The 26,899-nt window shown below is 47.9% G+C and overlaps 1 protein-coding gene across 2 annotated transcripts in view; it reads right to left on the reverse strand.

Annotated features, from left to right (window-relative positions):
* Positions 1-5,396: 5,396 nt before the first annotated feature.
* Positions 5,397-26,899, reverse strand: part of ST8SIA2 (ST8 alpha-N-acetyl-neuraminide alpha-2,8-sialyltransferase 2) — a 30,305-nt gene continuing 8,802 nt past the window's right edge. The window contains exons 2-6 of one of the 2 annotated variants that reach the window (XM_061446734.1): positions 20,808-20,870; positions 18,802-18,930; positions 18,032-18,289; positions 15,468-15,761; positions 5,397-5,819 (exon numbers count right to left, since the gene is read on the reverse strand). In XM_061446734.1, the coding sequence (XP_061302718.1) occupies positions 5,534-5,819; positions 15,468-15,761; positions 18,032-18,289; positions 18,802-18,930; positions 20,808-20,870 (1,030 nt within the window). In that variant the 3' untranslated portion in view covers positions 5,397-5,533. The remainder of the gene's footprint in view (positions 5,820-15,467; positions 15,762-18,031; positions 18,290-18,801; positions 18,931-20,807; positions 20,871-26,899) is intronic. The other variant, XM_061446735.1, reaches the window with a different exon arrangement.

Genomic DNA, 26,899 nt, shown 5'->3' on the forward strand with positions numbered 1-26,899 from the left:
GCTCTTGCATCAGGAAAGGTTTGATGGAGCTGAACAGGAGTTATTTCCAGCTGGAAAAGGAGCTTATTATGGAAAAGGAATGCCTTGACATTGCTAATACTAGGAGAAAAGTCCATCCACTTGGTAGTATGATTTCTTTTGGTTATCATTCAGGCCTCTCTCCAAGGTCTTTCTCAGTCATTTCTTTATATACATGGGTGATGTGCAACTGTCTGGGGGCAGAAACAAGACAGGTAGTCCATTCCCTCTCCAAACTGGAGCTTAAGCTGGGAATGCTGCAGTATCCACAGTGATGAGATGACCCAACATAGAGTTTGGATACAAGTCATCCTATGATGATACTGGAGTCGCAGAGGAGACTTGCCAGCTTGTAGGTACTCAGTTATTATCGTAGGGAAAAAATAAGTTTAAATAGAGGTGAATAAAAGGAAACCTAGAAAGCGTTTGATGTAGTCAAAAGGGGGACCCCAAAGTGAAATTCTGCTGTCTGATGCCAAAGGCACTACGGTAACATTTAGAGCTGAAAATGGGTGTTAATAAACCATTTATAAATGTGAGAAGTCTAAAAAGGAAAGCAACTAAAACACTGAGAGAGCTGAGAAATGTGTGGTTTAACAAAGCATTCCCCTGGAGACCATGGTTGTGAGCCTGGTTTTACCTCCTGACATTGCGGGGCACTCTAGAGTAAAACCACTTCCCTGCCATCCCCTGTGGGTCTCTCAAAGCTTTAAGCTTTAATTTCCATAGTTTCAAGCCTCTCTAGCATGAAATAGGATCCTTTAAATCTTTAAAAGGACCGGTGGTCAAAAAATAACATCTGCATCTCAAGATCTGTAGATGGCTTAACCTTTCTTAGACTGTTTTGCACAAAATTAAAACCAAATTCCATTGGGATCAACTGAAACCATTTGTGTCCTTTAAGCGAGACTGCGATGTCCACAGTGTTCAGTGTTATTCCCAAGCAGTATCCAAACTGCAATGTAAAAATGCAAACAATTTTCATTACACCTTCAAAACAAAATGCTGTGTCTTCCTGGTTTGCAAGACTGGTGTCTTAAAGAATAAAAAAAGAAGATGATTCAGTAGTCTCTTGGCATTAAACTAAAACCCCCTCAGGCAGCTTGAAATAAATGAGAAAAAGAAGTAATTTGATTCACAACGGCTATTTGCACTTTGTTCACTTATTATCTGGGCTGTGACTGAAGCAGAGGATTGGTTATTGACCCTGCACCAAGCCTTGCCTGATGAAGCGTTGAGGGGAAGGTGATTGTCCCTCCTCCATCCCATCATCCATCATTCAGTAGCTTGGGAGGGAAGCGGTTGCTCTGCCAGCCCTGCCTGGACAAGGGGCTGGGGATGCAGGAGGCAGCTGGGGTCCTGCACCACCGCTCAGAGGAGCTGCTGCAACTCACCCAAGTCAGCTTTATATAAGGCAGAACAAGCATTAGTTATAAGTGATCTTGGCAGCACGAAGCCCACAGACTCTGCAGCTTGACCAGAGGAACCATACTCTGTGCCAGTGCAAGATAAAGGCAAGATTTCCCCCAGGAGAGCAACAGCCATGTCACTGTAGATATATGGATACTGTTATAGGAAGAACAAAACTGCTGTGCTGTTGCATTCCTCCTCTGCACGGCTCCGCAGCACACGCACGGAGCAATGAGCACGGAATGAGCTGAATTAAACTTCTTGTCTGAATGATCCTTGTTCAGCCTGGGCAGGTCTGTAATGACAGGTGCATTCAGCAGGCACCAAAATCACTGGAGTAATCCAGGGGAGAGGAAAACAGGAGCGAGCAGCCCGCCAGCATTTGTGAGCGCAGTGGATTCATGGCAGGGCTGGCTGTTAGCCTGGGGACACAAAGAAGCATGTGGCAGATCTGAAGGCTGGGATGTAAGCAGGCAGACCATGGTTAAAAAGCAGAGCAGACCAGGCAGCTGTCCTTCTGGCCATGGTGTGGCTGTGCTGGAAGATAAGAATCCTATCCCCAAGCTGTTGTAAAAAGAAAATGCACCAGAGGCACATGGTGAGGAAAAGGATGGGTTTAGCCAGAATCATCCATTAGACTATTACCGCCCAAAACCACACTGGGAAACACAGCCTCAAACTCTGAGCTTAGTCAGGTAGAGACTCAAGTTTACCTCCATTTTACAAGTTTAGGTCACTTGTCACCATCTGAAAGCCTTTGGCACAAATATGCCTAACATATGGGATGGAGCTCCCCACCTCAGAGCCACCAGCATCACCAGTTTGGGCTGTCCTCACTGCTGGAGGGAACAGCAGGATGGAGGAGCAAAGACCAAAGGGAGCTACTGCTGTTGTTTAGAGCAGTTAAATACATTCATGGTGCAACACATGCATCCCTGCTTGAATAGCATCAATACTCTTTTTATTTCACTCCTGATGACAGGAGAGTCTTAATTGGGCATGAAGAAACTCATCAAGCAGCAGCCCGGTGTGGCATCAGGTCCCCATAGCATCTGGCAGGCACCGTGCTGCTGCCCTGTGGCTGATCAACTGCTGGTGCCTGCCCCAAAGTAGCCCAAATATCATCCACCTACCACCAGCACTGCTGCTCCCTGTGCAGAGCAGAAGGTGGACCTGAAATTCTGCTCCTGCTGCTCCATGGGCTTTACAGCTTGTCGAGTTGCAGGGGTTTGGGTTTGGTGGAGCCAGGTCCCAGCTATTTTCTGGAAATAGAAATGATAATGTGCATTTCCTACCTGAGGAACTGCTCAGAGAACCAGACCAGAGGACTTAACACAGCTCACTAAAGCAAGGAGAAATTTCTAGATGTTTCTCTCCATATAAACTCAGCAGGGACCAACCTGCATGGCCGTGAAGTGAAATGGGAGCTCAGCCATCGATTTCAAAAGCTGCAGGGTCTTGGCTCTCGGTTTAATGTATTTTTAAAGCAGGGGTGAGCAGGACCCACTCTGGAAAGAGAAACATCACCAGCAATTTCATCTCCCTGAATAATTTGCCTCTAACTTGCCTGTGCTTTGATCCAGCAGCTGCTTCAAGGGCACTAGAACATTCCTTCTCCCATCCCTTTTTCACCCCACTTGTGCTGCTGTTGGATTCAGCTCAGTCCTCTTTGTAGGCACAGGGAAGGCATCCTGGTGGCTTTGGATGACCCCTGGCAGAGCACTGACATCCACCCCAGAAGGGCAAATAAGCGCAGCCTTCCCCTTTCCTTCACTGGCAAAGGAGGTTACAGGGTCTCTCCTTTGATCTCATGGCATTTTCTGGTCCTGCCCCTCTTCTCACCCTTCTGGTCCATAAAAATAAATACAAAACAAACATAAACCCCTGCACTTTTATTTCATTTCTTGTATTTTTATTTAAAAAGAAGGTTTGCTAACAGCAATCAGTACCGTGCCCAGGCCCCTCAATACAACAGTTGGCTTTAGCAGTCCCTCCTTTGTGCAAGGGACAAACCAGGGAATTATCCAGCTTTAACAACCACTCCTGAATCATGGGAAGCTCCTTGGGATTGCAGAACTACTTCCACCTTGCAGTTTTACTCTGTCTCCTTCTGTCTCAGGACACCCCTACAGCTTATGCTGAGGTTCACAGCCAGGTTGAGCTTTATCGTGTAATGAAACTCAAGCAAAAAAGATACTTAAAAAAGTGCCAGGTTTTAGGAAAATACATAAAAGAAATCACTTTCTGGAGTTGGAAAGAAACATCCCCTCGGTGGCAGATTAGCCCACATTTATCCACTATAATGTTGCTTATACCTTAATCTTAGGCATCTTCATCTGACACTAATTAGCAGGCTGGAGGCTCCTACGGGTACAGTAGCTTCTACATCCCAAAACATGAAAGCGAGCTCTTCCTTTTACCACTTGAAACACTCCGTTTTTTAAAGAGGCAATGTCAAGTATTTCAGCCCCAAACTGTACGCTTTTTAACCTACAAAACACAGCTGTAGGAGGAGGCACAAAGGTGATGGTACCCAGCCAGGAAAGCACCGCAGCATGCATCTGAGGCTTGCCTGTGTAGTGCTATTTATTCTCCTGCACATTAAACCCAAACTGCATTCACTGAACCCTGGACTCACCTGCATCCTGGCACTGAGTGCTAATTAGGAGATAAATAGAGCGGGCTACAGAAGCAGAAAATTAAACAGGCTAATCAGATCAATCTAGTTACTTCTCCAAAAACCCTCCAAACTTAGCAAAAAGCAAATGTGGTTATAAAAGCTCCTTTATATTTTGGAATATATATTCCAAATATATATATTCTGATATATATTTGGAATATATTCCTTTATAATGGGAAAAGATTATTTCTTTGACATGCATCACTAGGCAAGCATCCCACCAAGGTCCATCTGACATCTGATTTAAGAGCTAATCAAAGCTTGACAGAAAGGTCAGAGCAGGACTTCGGGAGTGCAGTGCTGTGTGCTGGTTCTTGGTGGGGAAAGAGAATAAAGTATTTAGAGTTGACAAAGTCTCTTGAAGTCCTGTGGTCTTTCTGCTTGGCTGGGTCTCAGGCCTATCACCAATACTTCAGTGGTTGTTTCTGGAGCGGGAGAGAAGGCAGGATGCTTAGCAGGTAGCATTTGGGAATTAAGAGCTAGATGCACTTATGGTTTTCACGAGCCCTGACAGATGTTGAGTGTCTTCGACTGTGGCACAGTAAGACACTTAATACTAATGGTGCCAGTCTGCAGCAGCGAACCTCCTCTCTGCCAGGTTCCAGCATCTTGGCTCCTTTCTAAATTACTCCTTAGGAAAGGAAGAGGAAAATACGTGCTCAGCATCCTTGTCGCCATCTGCCTTGCTCAATGCCAATGTGCCCGTTCTCCAGAGGCCCTCACATCTCCTCTCTGAGCAAATATCACTAGGATCAGCTTAGCACTGCTCCCCACCACCTCCTGAAGATCAAGCTGCAGCCCTGGAGGCTTCACCCGCACCTCTCTGGAGGCTGTGCTCAGCCTGATGGTCCATGTTTTGGATGGAACTGTGCACCGCTGCCAGACATGATCCCTGCTGGGCAGGAGACAGCTCCTGCTTGGTTCCATGGGCAGTCCCTTGGCTTTGAGAGCCACCAACAAACCTTCCCTGCCCACCCCGCTCCCTGCCCCTTCCCCTCCCCGCCACAAGCACGGGGCCAAGAACGCGCCTTGCTGCATAGCGCCGGCATCCTTGGCCAAACAAACTAACTACCAACCTTGGACCAGTCACGACAAACGGCTTAACGTTTACCCATCACCTAACATACCCTCAAAAACCAAGGCCACCTTCACACCTTTCGGACGTAGGGCGAGCCCAGCAAGCCCATGGCAAGGGGTCTCACCCAGGCCAGTCAAGCCAGATGCTCCAGCATCTCTCCTGCCCCTTCCTTGGTGAACACCAAACAGTTATAATACTCAGGTCAATATATATAGGTACCACGTATATATATTTGTGTCGCTGTTCTGCGCATTGACAAAGACAACCAACCCCACCAGGCACCACTTGTCCTTTCTGCCCCCTCCCCTTCTTCCCATGGCTGTGCAGGAACGTGGCCGGGGACCACCCTACGTGGCCCCATCACACTCCCCCACAGTCAGCTTCAAGGCTCCCTGCTGGTGCAGCGTCTTTAAGGCTTTGAACTCCAAGGGCATGGTGTGCGGGCTGGCCTGCGAGGTGTAGCCGTACTTCAGGCTGTCGTAGTAGTGGTACTTGACAGGGTTCTGGTTCTGGTCCAGGGGGAAGGGCCAGAAGCCATAGAGATAGATCTGGTTGCAGAAGCGAGTGGCTAAGGTGTACATGAGGAGGCCGGTGGTGGGTCGCTTGATATGCACCTTGTTGGTTAGCCAGTACCTGCAAAGGGAGAGTAAAGCGTGTTATTCCTCCTGCACTTGCATTTTATCCTTCCAGCCTCTGACTGAGATATATTGGTGATTCAAAGTGAGAGGTTGCTGACTTGCAGAAGAGTTCTCCATGCCAAGAAAAAGCCTCCCCAGGGATTGCTTCATGAATAAGCATCCTCCTGCTCTCTGTCTTGCAGTTACATCACACGTGTTGCTATGGCATTGAAGCATCTCATGCCTCGGCAATCCTTTATGAAAAACAAATTGCTTGCAACAGCGGCCTTCACTACTTCAGCCTACAATTATCTCCCAATCAACCCAGGAGATCAATATCCCAGACCAAACCATCCACACGTCAAGTAGACTCCATCAACCCCTCGAAGCAGACACGCTCATACATACATGCTGATGATTTTCATCGATGAATGAAGATTTTTACTCTGACAGTAAACACAACAGGGCTGTAAAATCATTTGTCTTGGAATAAAGGGTCACCAAGCTGAAAGAGCTAAAACACACTGCTATGTTCCCATTAACCCAGTGATTGCTGCTGTGATCCTGGACCAAAACACATCACCACACTGTGAAACATCAGTTCATGAGACACACAGTATGGAATACTGCAGTATATAATATGTAATACAGCGGTCAGCTGTGCTCTCTGCTGAGAAGTGGGTTAGTTTGAGGAGAAGGACATAGCGATGCACGAGCATCAGCAGTTGTATTTTGGGCTGCTGATAAAAGTTACTGCAGCATCAACATCCTGTAGGAAGATGTTCCATCACCCAGTGTTTATTGCACTGGCAACTTACGTGGTTTGCTCAGCAGAAAAACACTGTCAGAGGAGCAAAATCAGAAAGAAAAAGGTAGATATCCGCTTCAGGGTCCACTCCTTCTCCCCCAGCAAGCCCAGTGCTGATGCTGCCCCACAGCAGGCAGGTCTAATGCAGGCAGCACATCCCATTGCTGCCCGTTCATACCCATGGATTATCTTTAATAGATATTTCAAAGGGCCTGCGTTTAGATTCAGCCTACAATTATCTTGTAATCAACCCAGGAGATCAATAGTACAGACCAAGCCACTGCAGCACTTTGGATAACAGGTGAGGAAGTGGAGGGGAGCATGTGTCATTTCTGTGCTTTTTCCAGAGGCTTGGGATGCTGAACAGGGATGGGGGGCCATGGAAAGTGTTGCTCCTCATTCGCACTTTCTGTTGGGCTACTGAGGTTCTGGTGCTCAGACAGCAGGAACCCTTCGGAGAGCTGAGCCTTAATCCTGCAAATTAGCTTTTCACGAAAGCCATTAAAATTTAGCAACCAAGGCACAAAATGTACTTGCTTGCTCTCAGCCAGATAACAGAAAAATTGACTCTTCTGGGAAATCAAATTCTAGAAGCAGAGTGACCGCCTGGGCATGTGCGGGAAGGTCACCGCAGGGTTTATCATGGTCCCAAATCCCAAGGGTTTGGGGTCAAAGTGCCTGCAGCTTTAGCAAAGGATGAGTATGATGTTTTGGGAAGGAGGTCTCCATGCCTAACTTATCTTGGTATCCAGCACGTAAAAGGAGCAAGAAACAGGGAAAACCAGTATCTCGTTGGCAAAGCATCAGCATTTTCTAGGCTTGCCCAGCCGTATGTGTTGTGCTGTAGGGACACAGCAAAGCTCACTGTGGTGTCAAGGCAACCTTCTCCCACAGGTAGCCATAAAACAGCCTCCTTGATGAGTTTATGGGTAAGCACATTAGACCCCTGGTGTGTGGAGAGAAATGGGAGATTATCACAACCATTTAACACTGTGAATTAGGGTATCCCCATGCAGCAGGGAAACAGCCTGGGAAGAACTGTCAAGCCACATTATCTGGCTGTTTTTGGGGGGAGACAACTGCCTGGGCTTGTCTTGCAGCTGCTTCAGCCTTAAATTGTCCTTTTATCAATTTACCAGCTGGAGCATAGGCAGATACTGGTGACCTTATTCCTGCCCAAAGTACTGACTTCTGGGTTTTGCCAAGAGGCTGTAAAAACTCTATGAACACACGATGACCTTAACAGCACGATGAAGTGACCCTTGCAAATGAGTACAGGACACTCATGTGACCATCAATTTTTCAAGTGTATTAATGATGACAAAAAACGACCTGGATCAAACACAGAAGTGCCCTACAGAAGCACACTGTCCTCTGCTATCCAGCCTTACCAGGACCAGCAAAGCATGTGCAACTGGTACCCAAAAGCAGCCCTACCAACATCAACCCAGTGTATCCACCTCAGCACACGCAGCTAGTGAGTATTCACTCAGTAATTCTGGGGTGGGAACAATTAAAATTCAGTTTCTTATAACACAAAGTAAAAAAAAACTGGCTTTTTTATCTGTATTTCGCTCTATTGCAGGCATGGTATTGTGAAAATGAGGATGATAAACCTTGCTCCTACAACATCATAAATTCTCACTGCTGGCTGCAGCTTTGGGAGGGGGTGATGGACTCCAGGCTGTCCCAGCCCACACACACAGATGACATACATAATATATACTGCCCAAACCATAACACAGGTCATGCCACAGCACTTGCAATTTGTTTCCTGCACAGCGAAGGTGGGAAATCCTCTGGTGAGGTCTAGGGAATACTGTTTTAAATGACTGGATCGTGATAGGAGTGTGGGAGCTCTGCAGGAAGATCTCCTTCTTTCCTCTCCCACCACTGGCCAACTGAGACAGTGGCTACATTCCTGGTGCAGGAAAGAACAGCTGGGGATGGAAATAAAACCTAATTAATTCTGTAAATCCAAATGAGGTTGTCTGGGCACACATGGGATGCTGTGTCAACAGCACACCTTTAATATGTGAGGTCCGGGATTTTAATTAGGAGGAAAGATAATCTTGAAGCAGACAGTAATTATTTTTCAAATTGGCTACACCAATCACCATAACTATTAACTGCATCACTTTATGGAAACAGGCAGCAATTAAAAGAGAAGAGCAAAGAGCAGTCCTGAAACCCAATCCCTCCTTTCTCAGAGCCATTCTCACAGCGTGGACCTCCTTCAAAAGCTGGTGCTGTGTTGTTGCTGCAAATAAACCCTCAGGGGTGGAAGCAGCCACAGAGATAGGCTGGTGCCTGAGTGGGATGCAGCTATGAACAAGAACTGTGATGCTGTCAGGCAAAAATTGTCCAAGACAGCTCTTGGTTTGGATCATGATAGTGACAGATAGAAAATGTCATCAGATGTTCAAGGCTATCTTTTGTGAGAAGGCAGCCTACACATAAGCTGTAGTACCTATCTGAACTAATACATGATGGTAGCCAAGGACAGAGGCTTCAGGAAGGAAAGCTCAGTCTTGTCCTGAACAGTATGTGGCTCTGGTTGCTGCTCAATGACATCAATTTTCCAACAGGTTTCCAAGAAGCTTAAGAACATCCCTAAGCAGAACTGCACTGCATTGCTACCGCCTGCCCGACCACCAGCATAAGCCTCCTGCGAGGCGACCACTGCATTTGGACCTTAAAGCCCAGTGGGACCGCTTTAGGAGACAGCTCCAGGAGACAAACCACTCCGAAACCGCCCCTAGGAAGCTTCAGCTCACACTGAAGGTGGCAACTTCCACATCGCACATCTGGAGCACACACCCCACCGCACTGACAGCACAAGGGCTTGTAGTGACAGGACAAGGGGGAATGGCTTTAAGCTGACAGAGGAGAGATTTAGACTAGACACTAGGAAAATTCTTCCCTGTGAGGGTGCTGAGGCGCTGGCACAGGGTGCCCAGAGAAGCTGTGGCTGCCCCATCCCTGGCAGTGTTCAAGGCCAGGTTGGACACAGGGGCTTGGAGCAAGCTGTTCCAATGGAAGGTGTCCCTGCCCATGGCAGGGGTTGGAACTGGATGAGCTTTAAGATCTCTTCCAACCCAAACAATGCAATGAATTCAGGGAGCAGACTCTGGCCTTGATATGGGCTGAAACACCGGGTAAAAAACTTGCCCTCAAAGGCAGTGTTTGAGGACCACGAGTGAGGGCAGAGTATGAGGAAAACCTGAAGCAATTTGTACCCTCCAGGTAAGGGTTAAAACCTGCAGGATAAAGTAAACAGAAAATCCATTGCCCTGATGAATAAAAACCTCAGGTCAATGAAGAAATCAAGTTTCAGCAGTATCAGCTGCATTATCTAATGATACAAATCAGAATAGCTGAAATAATGCAACTTCAGGCCCTTTTAAACCAGCTTATTCATAAAACCATGATACAAACACAAGCTGTTGTGGAGATGCTAGTCCTTGACTGTCAGTAGCATATTATTAGTCTGCTACACACATCCTGCTCCCATTAGTACTCATGAAAAAACAGCTACAGATAATCAGAGCAAGTGCCCCCACAGTGCCCCGTGCTCAGGTTGGTGCAGGAGAGGACAGGACCACCAGTGCTGGAAGGGCACAGCATGTATCCCAGTTACTGGGTGGAGCAATTGCTATCCCCCATCCAGCTTCTTCCAGCCTTTTCCTGTCCATGTATCCAGTCTCCTCTGTCACCTTCACCAAAATAGCCAAGAGCCATGTACAGTGATGAGATCTGTGCTGGACAGGTAGGGTTGTGCACGTCCACATCCGGATTCATGCTAATGCTAACTCCAAAAGCTGCATCTGGAGTCAGAGTTGAGCTTTATCCCCAAGCAGGGCAAAGCCCAAACACCAAATCAGGCCTATATATGCACAGACTTGGCTTGGGTCTGGTTTCCCACCTGAGCATAGGACCATTGTCCTTAAACCATCTGTGGGACCAGAGAGGAAGGGCTTTTAAGGCACAAGTCCCCAGGGCAGATATTTCAGAGGAGCCCTGTAAGCCTGAAGTACCATAAGGGAGGAAGCGTGAAGCAGCTGGTTTAGAAAACCCACAAGTGGGTGACGCTGGCTAATCAACAGCAGAACTGATTTGAGACAGTGAGAAAAGATGAGCTGGAAGGGCTGTGAAAAGGAAACGAGACAGCTTAGATTGGATGCGCTAGAGAAAAGGGGAGCCTGTGGATGAACACAGTGATGCAACCAAAGCAACAGGGTAGGAGAACAATCTGCACATGTGCATCCTGTATGGCTATAAGCAAGGCAAAGCTGTGAGAAAGGATGCAGGTTTATCAGGACACAGGGTAAGGAAGGCTTCCACCCTGACTGATGGATGGGAAAGGCAGCAGCTGAGCAGCACTGCTCTGAAAAACCAGCAAAGGCTTAGACATTGTTTGGGTGCGAGCACCCAGGGAGACATCTGAAGCAAAGATGAATCCACCTGATGCCCCACCAGCCTGCACCACTTTTGGGGACACACGGCAGAACAGCGCTACACAAGCTCCAGGCCCTGAGCAAGGTGCTCGCCATCATGAAGATCGCATGCAAACTGTCACAGCTATTTGGATGTTAAACCTAATGGAGACCTTGCCAAGGAGCTGGAAGATTTATTGATTATTTATTTTCTTCTTTCAAGAAGCTCTTAACAAACTCTTACGAGATTAGAACTGGAGACTGCCAAGAGACCCTCGTGATGGACACAGTGAGAAATGCTAGACTGGATTCGGCAAGACAAACTGAAACATGTCCATGAATTCTCCGTGAGGAGTGATAGCCAGACCTCCAGGCACAATTATTTTCCCTCGCTTCCTGCATTTCATGTTATTTCTCCAACAAAAGCTGCTTGGCAATAGGGATTACAAGGCTTTTTGGAGACACTCACAGATGACTTATAAGTGGCTTGCTTGCTTCCCAGCCAGGAGACAAGCACTGCGCTCACCAGATGAATTGCTCAGGAGACAGAATCACTCTGAAGTGAGTCATGCACCCCCAGAATGCATGGCACCGTCCCCAAGAGCTGGCTCCCTGCTATGGCACAGCTTTCCTCTTCAGCCTTAGGTAACGACTCACCTTCCTTCTGAGCTCCTCCATGGAAATCCTGATGGCTCTCTGCCCTCCTGGCATGAAGATGGGGAGATTAACCATGTAAGAAGAGGCTCTGTCCTCCTGCACGAATTATCCAGAGTGATCCACACAAAAAAAGCTATCAGCAAGCATTTAAGGCATCCTCATAGCTAGGAAGGTGATGTCTCAAATGATGCTGTTAAGGACAACAAAACCAAATGCATTTTACTTATCTCAGCAACACACACTCTACAAATGCCCCAAATGCACTGAAAATGATAGGGAAAAACGCTCAATTGCCACCGAAATGCATTCTGGCCTGGGGGAAAGCAGAGTAGGACAATAAATACTGCGGTTCAAGGGGGAGTCAAGAACTCACAAAAGTATTTCACTGGTAGTAAAGGAAGAAGAGAAAAGGCAAAGCTTTTGTAGCCAAATTGAAGCTGGCTGAGATGGCAGCCTTTGTAGAAAGTGCTCTTCCTTGAAAAATACAAAATATATGAAAGAGTGCCTTGCCTGAAAGACTTCCCGCACTTCTTTGTGATTTCCAAATCAATTTAGGATAGATCATAAAGGGTAGCTAGATCCAGCAAAGAAGAAGACGGGCCATGTCTGTAAGCACAGAACAGAGGGATATTCTGTGGGGCTTTGTGGATTATCGATTCTCTGCTGCACGCTACGTGCCACAAAATGTATTCATTTCACAAATCTTAGACCTGTCAAAGGAAGCATAATGCTACAGACTGGCATGTTCTGCAAAGAGAGCTGGAGAGACAGAGGAAGTCGTTGGAGACCATATCCCTGTAACAGCAAGGAGCTCCGAAGCAAAAACATAGGATGATTGTTGGAATTAGGCAGCTTCACAGGAGATGAATGAGTAAACTCCTAGTGATTCTGGTCAGATTGACCTGAGGAAAGAAGGAAAGACTCCTTCTTCAGGTACCTATAGGTACTTGAGAGACTTCCTAATACAGCACAAAGAGCATCAGCACCACCACTCCCAGCTATTGCCAGTTCATTCAATACTGCCTGAATCACTCTTGAATCCATTCAAGTCCAAACCTGAGGAGGCTGCACCAAGGAAAGGGTTAACATTGACTCCAGCCTTCCTCCAGAACAGCACAGCCCTTTGCCCCCAGCCCTGGGTGGTCCCATAGCTCCTTGGCCAGGCCATACACACTGGGTGGATGTTGAAGTGCTCCTGTGAGTTCTGGCTTTCTAGGGGGCTGCAGCTCTAATCACATTAATTGTTAATTAGCAGGTATCCTTGTTTTCCTGCTGATAAGTGTGAGAGCAGGAGGGCAGGTCAGGCAGCAGCTCCCTTGGCTTAGAGGGCAAACTGACGGGGATTAGCTCTGACTTCTGCATATAACTGAATTAGTGCTGCCTCTGTGCAGCCAGGACCCACCTTTCTCCATTGCCCTCAGTATGGTGACCAGCACAAAGGACAGGACCAAGGTCTTCATTGTAGCTCAGACTGGGTACTGAGAGCCTATCATCAGCATCTGCCGGTGTCTGACCATGTGCTGGTACCACATCCATCCCAGACACCCACCAACAGCAGCCATTTCACTCACTCTCTGGCCTGACTGATTGCATCTCCCTGAGTACCAGGTTTTCAGAAGCCCAAACCCATGCTCCTTGCACAAGACCCCCATTAAAACCCACAGGAACACTAACACATGCAAAAAGAAGACACTTCTCCAAGCCACAGGGGAGAGGGGTGCATCACTCCATACACTGAGAGACAATGCTGAAGCCCTGGGCTTATCCCAGAATCATAGAACAGATAGGGTTGGAAAGGACCTTAAGATCAACTGCCATGGCAGGAACACCTCCCACTAAACCATATCACCCAAGGCCTCGTCCAACCTGGTCTTGAACACTGCCAGGGATGGAGCATTCACAACCTCCCTGGGCAACCCATTCCAGTGCCTCCCCACCCTAACAGGAAAGAATTTCCTCCTTATATCCAATCTAAACTTCCCCTGTTTAAGTTTGAACCCGTTACCCCTTGTCCTGTCACTACAGTCTCTAATGAAGAGTCCCTCCCCAGCATCCCTATAGGCCCCCTTCAGATACTGGAAGGCTGCTATGAGGTCTCCACGCAGCCTTCTCCAGGCTAACAGCCACAACTTCCTCAGCCTGTCTTCATAATCCCTGCATCCCCTTCAGCCAGGCTCCAGCACTGCTCTGTGGATGCACAGGGACAACCACAGTGCCAGTTGGACCACAAGGCTGTGCCACAGAGGGACCAGGAAGATGCCATGAGTTGGAAGATAAGCAGCAGAGCTTATTGAGGCATCCTCCTCCTCTCCTGCAGGAAAGCGATGCCCAAACCTTGCCAATCCCTCCATAAAGCTTCCTACGGGAAGTTTCTGGCACTGGGAATGGTTGCAAGCACAGGATTAGCAGCCTGTTGATTTAAAGGGCTTATTACAGGAGCTTAATTCTATTTTGACAGATGAAAGTAAGTCAATTACAGCTAGAAATAGCTCAGAATTTGGGTTGTGGGATTTTTTCTTTCACTTCCTCTCCTCCCTTTCACAGAGTTGTGATATCGTTTACTTCCCTTCCCTTACCTCAAAGCCAGCATTTTCTCTAAAATGCCTCTCCAGCCCAGGGAAGCCTCAAACACAGGCACTTGAGGCAGACACAGCTCATTCTTTCTCCCATTACTGCTGCCCGTGATGCACTGTGGTATCAGAAACTTCCTTCCTCCCAGCCTGTCTGCAGAGCTGCCCTTCACATCCCTTCCCTGGAACACCCCTTTAGGCTTGCTTCTGCAGGAAATGACCCCCAAATCTGTCCCTGCCCACCCCTTGTACTTACACATAACCTGAACTGAGACAGACCAACAACCAGCATGGACCAACGGACCAGAAGAGATCAGGTTCAGAGATGTGCGGGGTTAGAAGTACTCAAAACGATCAAGAAACATTAATGCTGAAACCTAGAGGTGAGAACATCAGCTACGTGAGGGAATTCCCATCCTGGGAGATCAACAGGGTTAGTGAGGATCAACAAGAACACCTACTGCCACTCCAGCATAAGCCACCGCCAGCCTGGACTCCCTAAATGAATCATGACTCTCCTTAGAGAAATAAAGCAAGAAAGCAACAGCCCACCCCATCCTGAAGCCACTTACATGGAATTCTCACCTATGGGGCTCCCTTTTTTATAACCTGCCCATCCCCACCATAACCTGTGTGTCCCACACACCTGAAGTTGTAAGGAGAGAGCAGAAAGACCCATTCCTTCCCTCCCAGTAAGTCCCTTCACCACCACCTGGCCCTATTTACCTAATCAAGAGGACCAGACCATATCAATCCCCTCCTTGGCTTGGCTGGTCATTTAAGATGAGCAGTGCAATTAGCACCATCACAGAGGCTACTCATGAACAGCCCTGCCACTGCTCTGAGTTCCCTGACCTCACTCAAGCACAAGGTGCCAAACCTCATCCCTAGCTTGGCACACACATTTCTCCAAGGAAAGCTCTAACTCGGGAGTTATCACGGTGACACCCAGGAAAACATTGCAAGACTTAGGCACGCTATATCACATGACTAAAAGCCCTCACACTCAAAGAGCAGAGCAGGGATCCCCTGCTTGTGAGGTGGTCCTTAGTTCTCATCTAGGGACCAGCCACTGCCTATGGAGTTCTCACAGGTCTGGAGGAAGAAACAGCTCCAGCAGAACTCAATGGATCGCTCTCTAGCTCAGGAAGCTCATGAAATCCTGGCTCTGAGCACACCAGAAACACTCTCACCCTCGGACAGCGTGCAGCAGGCGCAGCGAGGGGTAGGCAGTCCTGACGTTGATGTGATGCTTCAGGATGAGCTCGTTCACCCACTCCACTCGCTCCTTGCCCCCCTTAGCCATGAACGCTGGGATCCAGAGGATGCTGCCGTTGAGGCTGTGGAGGCGTTGGAGCAGCTTCTCCCTCCAAGTCTCATTCACCAGGTCCTCGAAGGCGCGTTGGATGACCGAGGGGTTCATAGTCACCAGGTCTGTCTTCATGCCCACGTCCTGTGAGTACTCCTGGACAGGGGCCAGATTGCACCTGTGAGGAGAAACACCAAAGAGCCCTTTGCAATGGATGAGACAAACAATGGCAGTGACAAACATGAGGGGCACTTGCCAAAAGCCAGGGCCAGATGTGCCCATTTGCCTTTGCTTTGGGGAGAAGGAGGAGGGAGAATGAATCTCTGCAATAAACAGAGGCTCTGACCCGGTAATGATGAGCCATCTTAGCATCAGGTCATCATTCCTCAGCACGATGGCGTGTGCATGCATATTCCTCTGGGGCAATGCTAATAACAGACATAACTCTGGTGTCTGGTGGGTGGCTTTGTACGGATCGGTATCTCTTCTGGTGCGGTTCAGAAATAACACGTAGCAACAAACCTCCCATCTTTGCTGCCATGGCAGGTTTGCAGTGAAACGGCCTTTCCCACGCAAGGAAAGCGCTTGCCTCTTACGTCTACCCTGCTAGGGTAATATTACGCTAAATCTCTTTTCTCCTCCTGGTGCGTCTCTGCTAACAGCAGACGTAGTGGCACCAGCAGTGATAACGACACCAGCAGGAGGTGGATGCCAGGACATGGTCTCCTCAGGGTTTGCCTGTCTGGAGGCTGTGACCTTCAAACCCCATCTCTGTCTGTGGGATTAACTGTGCCTCCTCCCGGGCTGTGCACGCAGGGATGGGCACACATGCTTCTCCAGGAGCTCCTGTGCCACCGGCTCCTGAGTCACACCAAGGATGTGGGATAAACTGCCGACAAATCACCCTTGTTATAAGGTGTTTTCCTACAGCTCCTTCAGGAGGGATCTGTTGCCACTAAGCTGTGTCATGCACGTGGCACTGGGTAAATGGCACCGGGTAAATGGCACCAGGGACCAGCTAATGGGGAGATGCAGAGAGATGCTCCTTCAGCGTGGTAAAACCAGAGGGTAGATGTGTGTTTGCACACTGCATGTTCTCCTGCGGCGTTTTATAGAGAAGTTACAGTATTTAACGAGCAGGAATTGCATCCTAACCATCTGTGTCGATAATCAGCCATTACTACTGTTTTCTCTGCTTTACAGATGGAGAAACTAAGGGAACGGTGTAAAGAAAATCCAGCTATTGGCACATAGAGCCCTTCTGGTCCACTCATCACAGGAGTAAAATCACTGAAAATGAACACTGAATTGAAGAGCTGTATCTTGGACACAGAGCCCATCACTGGTCACTGTCAGCCCTGCTGAAAAGGCTGCCTGGATGGATCAGGAAGATGACGTCCAAGTGGTGGCTCAGATAACCTATGGTGGGAAGAGCACGACCATGCCAGAGCTGCACTAGCTGGGCAGAAGTTGCTCAAAATCCCAATCCTTACACCCAAAAGAGCTTTTCTCCTGCAGCTTTGCTGCCTGACACGAAAGCCTCTCCCTAAACTTTGCCAGAACTGCAATAAGCAATTTTCCCCTTTTCTCACTCTGATTACACTAAAGGATGTGAACGATAACACCTTGTCCCCTATGCACAGGATGGAAACTGCTAGCAGCCAGGCAGGCTGGAGCAGCCAGATTTGAGCAGGGGGCAGAGGTGACATTATCCTCATTCTCATGTCACACTGGGGACCACCTCTGTGAGCCGCTGATGGATTGGGCTGTCTTCATAATAGACTCACCAGAAAGCAAATGTCTGCACGTACATAAATCATCAGCAGGCTGCTCTAGCCCCTCAGCTAGCAGACGTACACAGGTGTCAGGGATAGGAGGGCAGGCATGCTCCTCCTCTCTGCTTCAAGCATCTTCTGTAACCGATCCAGTGTTTGTCCCATTGGGGATCAGGATCTGTTGCTGCTGGTACGTGGGGCAGCCCATCTGAAGGGACATCAGTGCTGGGGATGGAGTGGTGACAGGGGAGCATCAGAGCTGGGTGTGCACAAGTGTGGTGGCAAGGCTTTGTGTGGTGCACCCAGTGCTTGAAGGCAGAAGTGGTTTGGGGAAAAATTGAGCTTGTCTCCATGGGAGAGTCCAGGGCAGGGGTTGTTTGCAAGAGGGCAAGCATGTGGGAAGAGGGAGTGCTTGGGACTGGGGGTGATGAGGGTTAATGGTGACCTGTGGGGTTAATGGTGTACCATGAGAAGACATGGGGTGGGTTTGCAAGAACACTGGGTGAGCATTCAGTGGTGGATGGAAGAGCCTGCAGCACGGTGTTTCCACCTGTGAACAATACACATGATGCTCATGGGGCTGCAGGGCTGCACAGCACCATGCCACCAGGACTCCAGTCACTGCTCCAACCCCACCCGAGACCCTCTCAGCCCCACCGTGCTATGTCCTTACCTTATCACGAAGCTGTGTGCATCAATCTCGGGCCCACAGCGGCTGCTGAGCAGGACCCCTGAGTTGCCCACGATGGCGCAGGTGGGGAACTGCTTGCCCTTGAGGGGCGAGGTGCGGGGCAGCAGCTCGTACAGGTTCTGCGAGACGTTCATGGTGCTGTCCCTGTCAAACACGTAGTGGATGATGTCCCCCGGCTTCAGCGTCCCCTTCAGCACCGAAATGTCCTTCTCTGCATCTAGGAACTTCAAGATCTGTTTCCTGAGGACAGGGAAGAAAATGGCCCCATCAGATAAGGTACAGAGGTCATACATGAGATGAACTCTTGCCTCCCGGCTGCTCTGTGGCCAGTCCATCTGACAGATGCTCCCCAGGAATAGCTTACAAATGGGTATCACCATCTCAACGCCTGCTCCATCTCCACCCATCCCTTCCCAGCACAGACTAGCATCAGCCCAACATTAGTGGAGGGTGCCTGCATTTACCCCAGGAAGAAAGTCTCCTCTCCTCCATGACCCATTGAGAGCACATGCTGCTCCCACTTGACCTGGAAAACGGGGGCTCAAGTTCTCCTTATGCTGCTGTTGTGAGGCCAGCTGGTTCAGCTGGGAATTCATTTTCAAGTGATCGCTTACAGATATGAAGCCTAGCTCAGCAGGAGATAACCCTTTTATTTCTTCCTTGACTTCTTTAGATGATATACAGAGGCAATTTGCCAGCTTGCACTAGAGAGGACCAAATCTGTCTCTTGTCCTATAGGTAATTACCAGTACCTGATCTTCAAAGAGAGTGTCTGGTTGTGTCTCCATTTGGATGAGGCTGGTTTAATGTTGTGCTTAATGCTTTCATTACTTCTGTCAACAACAGCTGGAGACGAAGAGTCATTTATTACTACTTCAGCTCTAGAGAACAAGAAAGATGAGGAGAGGGAGAGAAGCGAGATCCGTTAGCATCCCAATGGCACTTCTAATCACTGTCTTCAGCTCTGGCTGCTGGTATTCAAACTTCATCAGAAAAGCAAAATTGTAGTTATTAGCTAAACAAGAACTGAAAGCCTGTTTGTATTCTGCTACACTCAAGCAGGCATAAATCCTTAAATACCTGCTCACTTACGCGAACACAGACTTACAGCCAGGCACAGCAATACAGAAATCTTACACATGTAACTGTAGAGAGGCATGCACACACAAACATGAGCAGGCTCTGCTAAGACAGGCTGGCAGATGGACACTTACAGACAGGACACCGCAGAGCCCTGGGGAGCCCCCCGAATTCACCAAGACATTTCCTACACGGACCCTATTGCCTCGTGGTGGCACGTGAACACCCTGAATTGGAGCCAGCTCAGCTCCTGGAGAGGGTTAAAATCCTCATCAGAGAAGTGCAATCTTCACCCAAAGGAGAGATTAATTTAGCTGAGCTGCTGGGTTCTGCTTGTGAGTCTGGGCTATGAGCATCCAATACTGCACAGGGAGAAGCTGGCTTGCTGGTAACTTTTCCCTTGTTAGAATGAGGATTTCAGCATCCCTATTCCTGCTCCAGGGCCAGAAATGAGCAGGGGGACAGGCAACAACTAGGTGGTTTGGAGATGGTCACCGGTCACCTCCCAGCTTTTAAACCCTGCTCTAAGGAGCAAACCAGCCCCAGCACTTCAGGGCTGCTTACATCAAATGGCATGAATTAAGGGAGTCTCCGAATACTTGATGCCAGCCAGCCACTCTCCAAAGAGAATACCCAAGCACCTCATCAGAAGGCTGCGCGTGTATCTGCAGCCCTAAAAAACCCTTCACACTTCAGAGCACTCTGAAAAACATACAGGCAGAGCACTCACTATTAGCTAAAGAGAATCTCCCTCTCCGATGCAAAGGGCTTCTTCCAGCTGGGAAATGGTTTGTAAATACATACATATAAAAAAGCATGTAAACCCCAAGGAGGGAGAAGAGTAAGAGAGATGGAGCAGAGCTGGTGGCCCAGGCAAGGAGCTCCCATGGACACACTGTAGTGTTTTGGAAAGGCAAGGAAATGTGTTTATAAAAGCTGGCTGCCACTGTCCTTGTTTGTGTTCGTACAGTACCTGCCAGTCGAGGTTGTTGGCTTTGTATCCATTGTGTATTTTGCTGTATTACCTTGTGTCTTGCAGAGCTTCTAAAAAGGTGTCAAAAATCATAAAGGAAACATGGTAAAGAAATCTTGGGAATAACTAAGATTTTTGTTGGTTTTGCCCATGTTCTGTGTTTTGATCACCGGTGGTGGCATCGTCACAGAATGAGCTTACCCCTTCTCACATGGCATCACTAAGCTGTGCAACTGGGCTGCTTGATAATGCTGGGCTGATGTGAAATCATTGTGAAAATCACACTGAGAGACTCTGAATGAAGCTGTGATGCCATGAACTGACTGCAATGGAGCAATGTTACTGAAGCGCTTTACTATAAAGCCGAATGAAGTTCCAATGTCAAAGACAGCAGTCTCTCTTCTAACATCACTTAGTAAACCTATGAAAATGGCAACTCCAACGCTGACTTATTTTCACAATAAGTAACTCTCTGTTCCTCATTCTCTCAATCACCACAACTTGCAGATCCTTGGTTATTTGCAAATGATTATTGCACTGAGATGGAGGAAAGAGGGGGAGAAACGATTAAGAAAATGCAAAGCAGAAGTGAAAAGAAACAGATACATTTGCTAAATAAGAACAGCACTATCCAGTGAAGAGGAGAAGCAGATTAATAGCTGCCTTACAGCAAAAACAAATGAACACAAAATCTAATTTACAAACCTATTAGATTTGCTATGTAAGCTGTTCACAGCTGATCTGATTGTACCTCTGCCTCCAGAACTCCTGCAAGACAAAGGAAATGCATTATTTATAAACCCAGCACCTCTTTGCCAAGCATTGTTCAACAGTCAAGAGATCCTGCTCTGAAGGGCTCTGAACGGAGACACTGCTGAGCCAACCTTATCCCATTCCATCCAGGAGGGACGAGTCCTCATGCCTGTGAAGGGCTTTTCACATCCATCGTCATTGCTGCCCTGCTGTGACTGTAAAACCATTCCCACAAAAAAGCTCCTAACCACCCCAATTAATAATACTTGTGCAATCCAATCAGCCATCAAAGACATCTGGTCTCTGTCGTCAAAGCAGCATGCAGCCTACAGGTTGCATTAAATACATCTCTACTTTTTTTATTACGAGTCAGGTGTCAGCGGTGCATTGAGGTCTCCTCTATCCCCAGGTTGCCAAGGGACTTTCCCTATCCTTTTCAAATGGGGACTGAGCTGAATGATCTGGACCAGATTCCCACCACTGTTCTTGGGTTTTCAGCTGAGACCACCCAACATCTCCACTGTACCCAGACCAAGCCACCAGCCCCCTGGCTCACCTCATCCCCACAGTGCGCCATCTCCCAGCTCCCACTGACCCAGACCAGACCCAGAGTCCCATTCCAGCCTGCTCCAACTCCTGAGTGCCCTGAAGCTCCTTGTCCCCACCTTTGTGTGTGGTGTTACCCGGCTGAAGCTACGTGGCCAATTCACCAGTCATTCACACGCTGGAGCTGAGATCTGAAGTGACATCCTTGTCACTCCCATGGCTTAACACTACTGCATGAGGACAGGTACCAGACCTGCCTGAGCAAGACCTAAGGGAACAGACAGCCAAACTTTCCAGCACCTGTATAGTGCTATAATGAAGAATAGGTGCGACCAAGACCCTTCAGAAACCAGCACCACTCATACAACCTGTGAATCCTCACTTAAAAATAAACACATACAAGTATTGGTCTGCATCTACTTGGCTGCAGAGCCCCTTCTTGCTTTAACTTGCTGTTTTCCAAAGGGTGACAAAGAACAAGTCACCCATTTTCTGATGCTCAGTGAGACCTGGGCTCCTAGTCAGACACATTTTAACTGCCACGTCCTCATAGCTCTGTCTTATTGTTTCCATTGCACAGATATCCAAATGAACATGCTCATAAAGAGAACCAAATTTTCTTCCAGCAGAAATACTGCTACCTGGAAATATATACCTTAATGAAAATGTATCTCAGGAGCATGTATTTCTACCAGTCCTGAAAAAAATCCCAACTGCATTAGACATAAATGAAAAAGAAATAGAGTGTGTGAACGTTTGGTGCCATCAGACTCGGGGAATGAAAAGTAAATCCCTTTGTTAGGCTGAGCACAGCCCTCAGCACCGCCTAACATCAAACCTTTGGGACAACAATGGTTGTCCCTTTCCTCCCTCCTGCTGGGGACCATCTACGGTCAAGTCAGAGTGATTCTTGCTCCAACACTCTTCTCTTTCCTTTGGCAAACCTGAGAGTCGGTGAGCTGCCTCATTTTTTGGTGCATCAAGGGAACAGCAGGACTACCTTATTCCTAGAGCCTACTGGCATTTAACAACCTCTGCTTTAATGGGGTTCACGGCAGGGTGTGGAAGCAGACTGGATTAATGTGCAAACCATGCACGCTTTCTGAGACGTCTTCTCTGAAGGAGCCTTCCAAATGGGATTCACACTCCTTCACACTTGCCATACGACAGATAGGGACTGGATTAAGGGCTTAGAAAAAGAAATGCTGCTCCCTGAATAAGTGCTGGTTCAGTCTCTGTGAAAAGGAAAAAAAATCACAGAAATCAGAAAGTAGAGAGGACCTGTTAGCTCCCACCTCGTCCCTGTTTTGTGGCTATGGCAAGCCTGATCCGAAGCATCACATCGTATTATTCAAATGCATTTATCCAATCTAGCTTTACATGCCGCCAGCGACAGGCCTGTGCATGTCTCCTCCTGAAATTATGGCAGGCATTGATGCTGGACATGAGGAATGCAGGTTGAGAACACATCTCCCTGCTCACTGTGTGCAGCAGTGGTGGGAAAGGGGATTTTGCTGCTGAGCAGCCCCTCAAGGGCAGTTTCTTTCCCCCTCACACACTGTGAAAAGCAAAAGTTTTCAACATAGTGTAATGCCAGCAGAGCATGATTTCTGCTGTCACATGTGAACATGGGGGAGAGAGCAGGGCTTCGCTGCTGGCCACCTTCCCATGACTTGCTCCATGGCACTGGGCTCACTGCTTTCTGGCTGGCAGCAGCCAGGATGCTCTCACCTGAGATGCTGGCAAAGCCACTGCTCGCTGTACCAGGCCTGGTATCTCTCTCAGAGCCATGGATCTTGCCTGAAGCTGGGATATGATGCTCGGCTGAAGGTCTTAGCTGGCTCAATGAATCCTAAGATGCTCCTGTGGCTTCAAAACCACCAGCCTTTTGGCCCTTTGTATCCTACACTGCAAGTTCTGAATATCTTCCTTACAATCTCCCTTTGTACAGGTGAAAACAACGTGCACTGTGAATCATAGAATGGTTTGGGTTAGAAAGGACCTTAAGATCATCGAATTCAAACCCCTTGCCATGAGCAGGGATGCCTCACACTATCAGACCATGGGGTGTATTGCCCTGTGTAGCACCCTGTTGAGCTCAGCTCATCAGTGGGCACCAGCCTGGCAAACCAGCCACTCAGAACACCCATCGTTTAGCCAAGCATGGTATTTCCCAAGCTCTACCATACTTCATTACCAACACAGCAAGTCAGTATCATCGTACTGCTTTGTTCCTCTCACCTGGGAAGAGGAGAACATTAAGAAATGGAGGGCACTAATTAGAAGGCACACGTTTAGAAAAAAACCTCAGCCCATTTTATTATCCCTTGCTGACCTGGAGTTTCGAATCTCTTGGCTTCAAAAGGCAAAGAACAACCTCGATTAAAATTGCACAGATAGGCATTGATTTTGAAAAGCTTTCTAGTGCTACATGGTGTTTAGATTGAATTGCTTTATTAATCTGGTTGTTATCAGTTTGATTGTATAGCCAGCTCCACAAAGTACCAACCTACTTCCTAATCCTATTATTTACAAAACACACTCTTTTTTTGACTTCTGTGGGGATGTTTTCCAGTGATAAATCGCATCTATATGTGCTAATGCCATATTACTGGCTTATGCCACCCTTTCTCATTTTTGCTTTGAGATTTTCAAGCTGAATTTCCACTACCTAAGATATTATATAGGTCAAAACATTCTGTGCTCAGATGTAAAGTGACACTGATTCATATATCAGAGGATAAAAAAAGAAGAATTTTCTTATGGTTCAGGTCCAAATTTTCTTGGCTGAATAATTTCTGACAAATCAGATACGTGAAGACTTTTCTATTCACCCACTATGAATGGGCTGTTTGGGGATTTTTGCATCCCCTTTCATAATCTCTCACTTCTTAAATGATTCTCTTAATTATTGCTAGGTACGGTTCGGTCTTGCTTCCAGCAATTTCGATATGTGAAATCAAAGCTGCTTTGACTGAACAAGTAGGTCACGCAGCCTCTTTGGGTGAGTGGATCTCTAAGAACAGGCTGTATGCATCCATATCGTCGGGCTTACAAATTCCAAGACGTTTTTTCCATGGATATTTTACAATGCCCACCTCTGAGTCCTGCTTCCTCCAGCATCTGTTGCAGACAATACACATGGGAAGCGGTCATGAGAAGTAAGAGCTAGCCAGAAATTTCATCCATACCTAACCACCCATTTAGTCACACTTGTGGAGCTCATTCCCAGTGGAACAAAACCTCTGCCTCTTCCTGACCTTGGGCAACCCAAGTCCTCCTCTTCTCCCTTCTCCACATGAAAGAGAGATAATGATCCCTTGGATAAATTCTGCTTAACAATCCCCCATCTGAATTCCACAGAAAGAGAGTTCAGAGTGCCGCAGTTTTTATCTTGAGGGGTTCACAAAATTAACACACACTAATTAAGTTTTCACAACCTGCTTTTGTGTTAGGTACATTTTATGACCCTTGTTTTACAGCTGGGACACTGCGGGGGGAAGTGGCTTGGCCCATAACACCAAGAAATGACAGTCCCACAAGCCAGGACAGGAGCACTACTATGGGCTTAACAGCACACCAGCCCTCTTGAAAATGCTGCTCTTTACTTGCTGAGAGCGAGTACGGCTCCTGCAGGGTGAGAGGGTAGGATATGTAACCCAGTAGACCACAGGAATCAATCTATAAAGGTCTCACTGGCCTGAAAAGCACACGCAGCCATTGGTCCCCTGAAATGGCGGCAGGAGGTACCCATAAAGCAGTCTGTATCTATTAAAAAAAGAAACCACCACCTATCTTTACTTTGCTTTTTAAGGATTGCTCTGATGTTGTTCTCAAGGCCAGAATTGCTATTTTCTATCTGAAGGGCACATAAGCCTGCTTGGGCACTACCCTCTCAAAATCACTGCTCTCCCTCCCCTTCCCAAGGCATCTGTGTGAGGAGGGGATGTGGAGCAGGCTGCGGAGCAGGCTGCTCACAGCCCCTCTGCAGGATGCTGCTTCACGGCCAGGCAGACCCAGTCACTGTAACTGGGGAAAGGGACACACTGCCCAGCCACTGGAAAAGAAATACAAACACAGAGATCACCCCCCTCCTCCCAGACTTGATAGACTCACCGCTGCAGACGCTCACAGTCACATATAATCCCATGTGCATTCACGGGCATAAGCCAGACCTTGCAATGTCAGGGACTAGCTGGCACCTGCACAGCACCTCGCTGGAGATGGGCTTGGATGCACCGACTGCCCTGTTGAGTGAGTGGATTAATCCTGCTGACTAAGAGCAGTGCAGTCATTAAGCTAAGCCATGGCCCCCCTGAGTCCTCAAAGATGGGGCAGGATTCCCTCCGCCCAGAGCTATGACATGGATCAGGGTACAGGTTTCAACTCTCCCTCCTCTTCCCTGAAATTCAGGGTTTGTGTTGAGACCAGCAGAGCAGCAGATGTGATTCCAGCTGTCTGTGAAAGAGAAATAATTGCCTTCCAACTGCCAACCTGTCCAGCCTGTCCTGCAGGGTGGAAAAGCAAAGGTGTCCCGAGAATCCAAACTGAGCAGGAATCCAGCTCAGAGGCTTGGAAACCAGGATTTCTTGGGTACCATATCCTGGCTCTCCATCTGTATATCAGGTCTCGCTGAAAAGATGGGGAAAGGCCACATTCATCAGCAAGTCCCCTTTCAGGCTTCTCACTAGATACTGAAGTGGCTTCTTTGGGGTTTAGGTAAAAGCCTATATACATAAAATATTCTGCTATCAGGGTCAAATTTGGAGAGGAAAGGCTTTGCTCCTGCTTAGAACTACAGAATGGTTTGGGTTGGAAGAGATCTTAAAGCTCATCCAGCTCCAACCCCCTGCCATGGGCAGGGACATCTTCCACTAGCGCAGGTTGCTTCAAGCTCCATCCAACCTGGCCTTGAGCACTGCCAGGGATGGGGCAGCCACAGCTTCTCTGGGCACCCTGTGCCAGCTCCTCAGCACCCTCATAGTGAAGAATTTGTGCAAATTAGAAACAAAAGCCAAAGCCAGGTGAGAACCAATGGGATCTGAGATGCATTTTGGAACCTTAAGACCATGTACTCAAACACACCATCATGCACCCTCCCTAACACTGGCATTCCCCTACCCAGACATGCAGCTCTCGCAGGCTCCCTTCTCATCTTGCCTTCCTGCGTCACATCTCATAACACACCAGGAGGAGCCAGGACATCTGACACTTGCACATCATTCCCTGTGACATTTCATCAGTCATTTCCAAGTCTGTCATCCCAGGGGTGTGGAGGAGATTACAATTAAGAGGATTGGTGGCCATTGGGTAAACCTGTGTACACACACACTCCTGGTGAGGAAGGTTCCCTCCCCAGGGATTAATTGGAAAGACATTTCTAAAGCATTTTGTCTGCTAGGATGAAAGATCCTGCAATACATCTTGATGAGACGTTTGAAATCACACTTCCATGTGTTTAAAATCTCACTTGTTCATATTATCACAGCTTGGCAGGC

Source organism: Pezoporus flaviventris, unplaced genomic scaffold (genome assembly GCF_033815535.1).
Source record: "Pezoporus flaviventris isolate CSIRO_AGI_PZ_B2104156 unplaced genomic scaffold, CSIRO_AGI_Pfla_v1 ptg000006l, whole genome shotgun sequence".
In the NCBI taxonomy this organism is placed as follows: domain Eukaryota; kingdom Metazoa; phylum Chordata; class Aves; order Psittaciformes; family Psittacidae; genus Pezoporus; species Pezoporus flaviventris.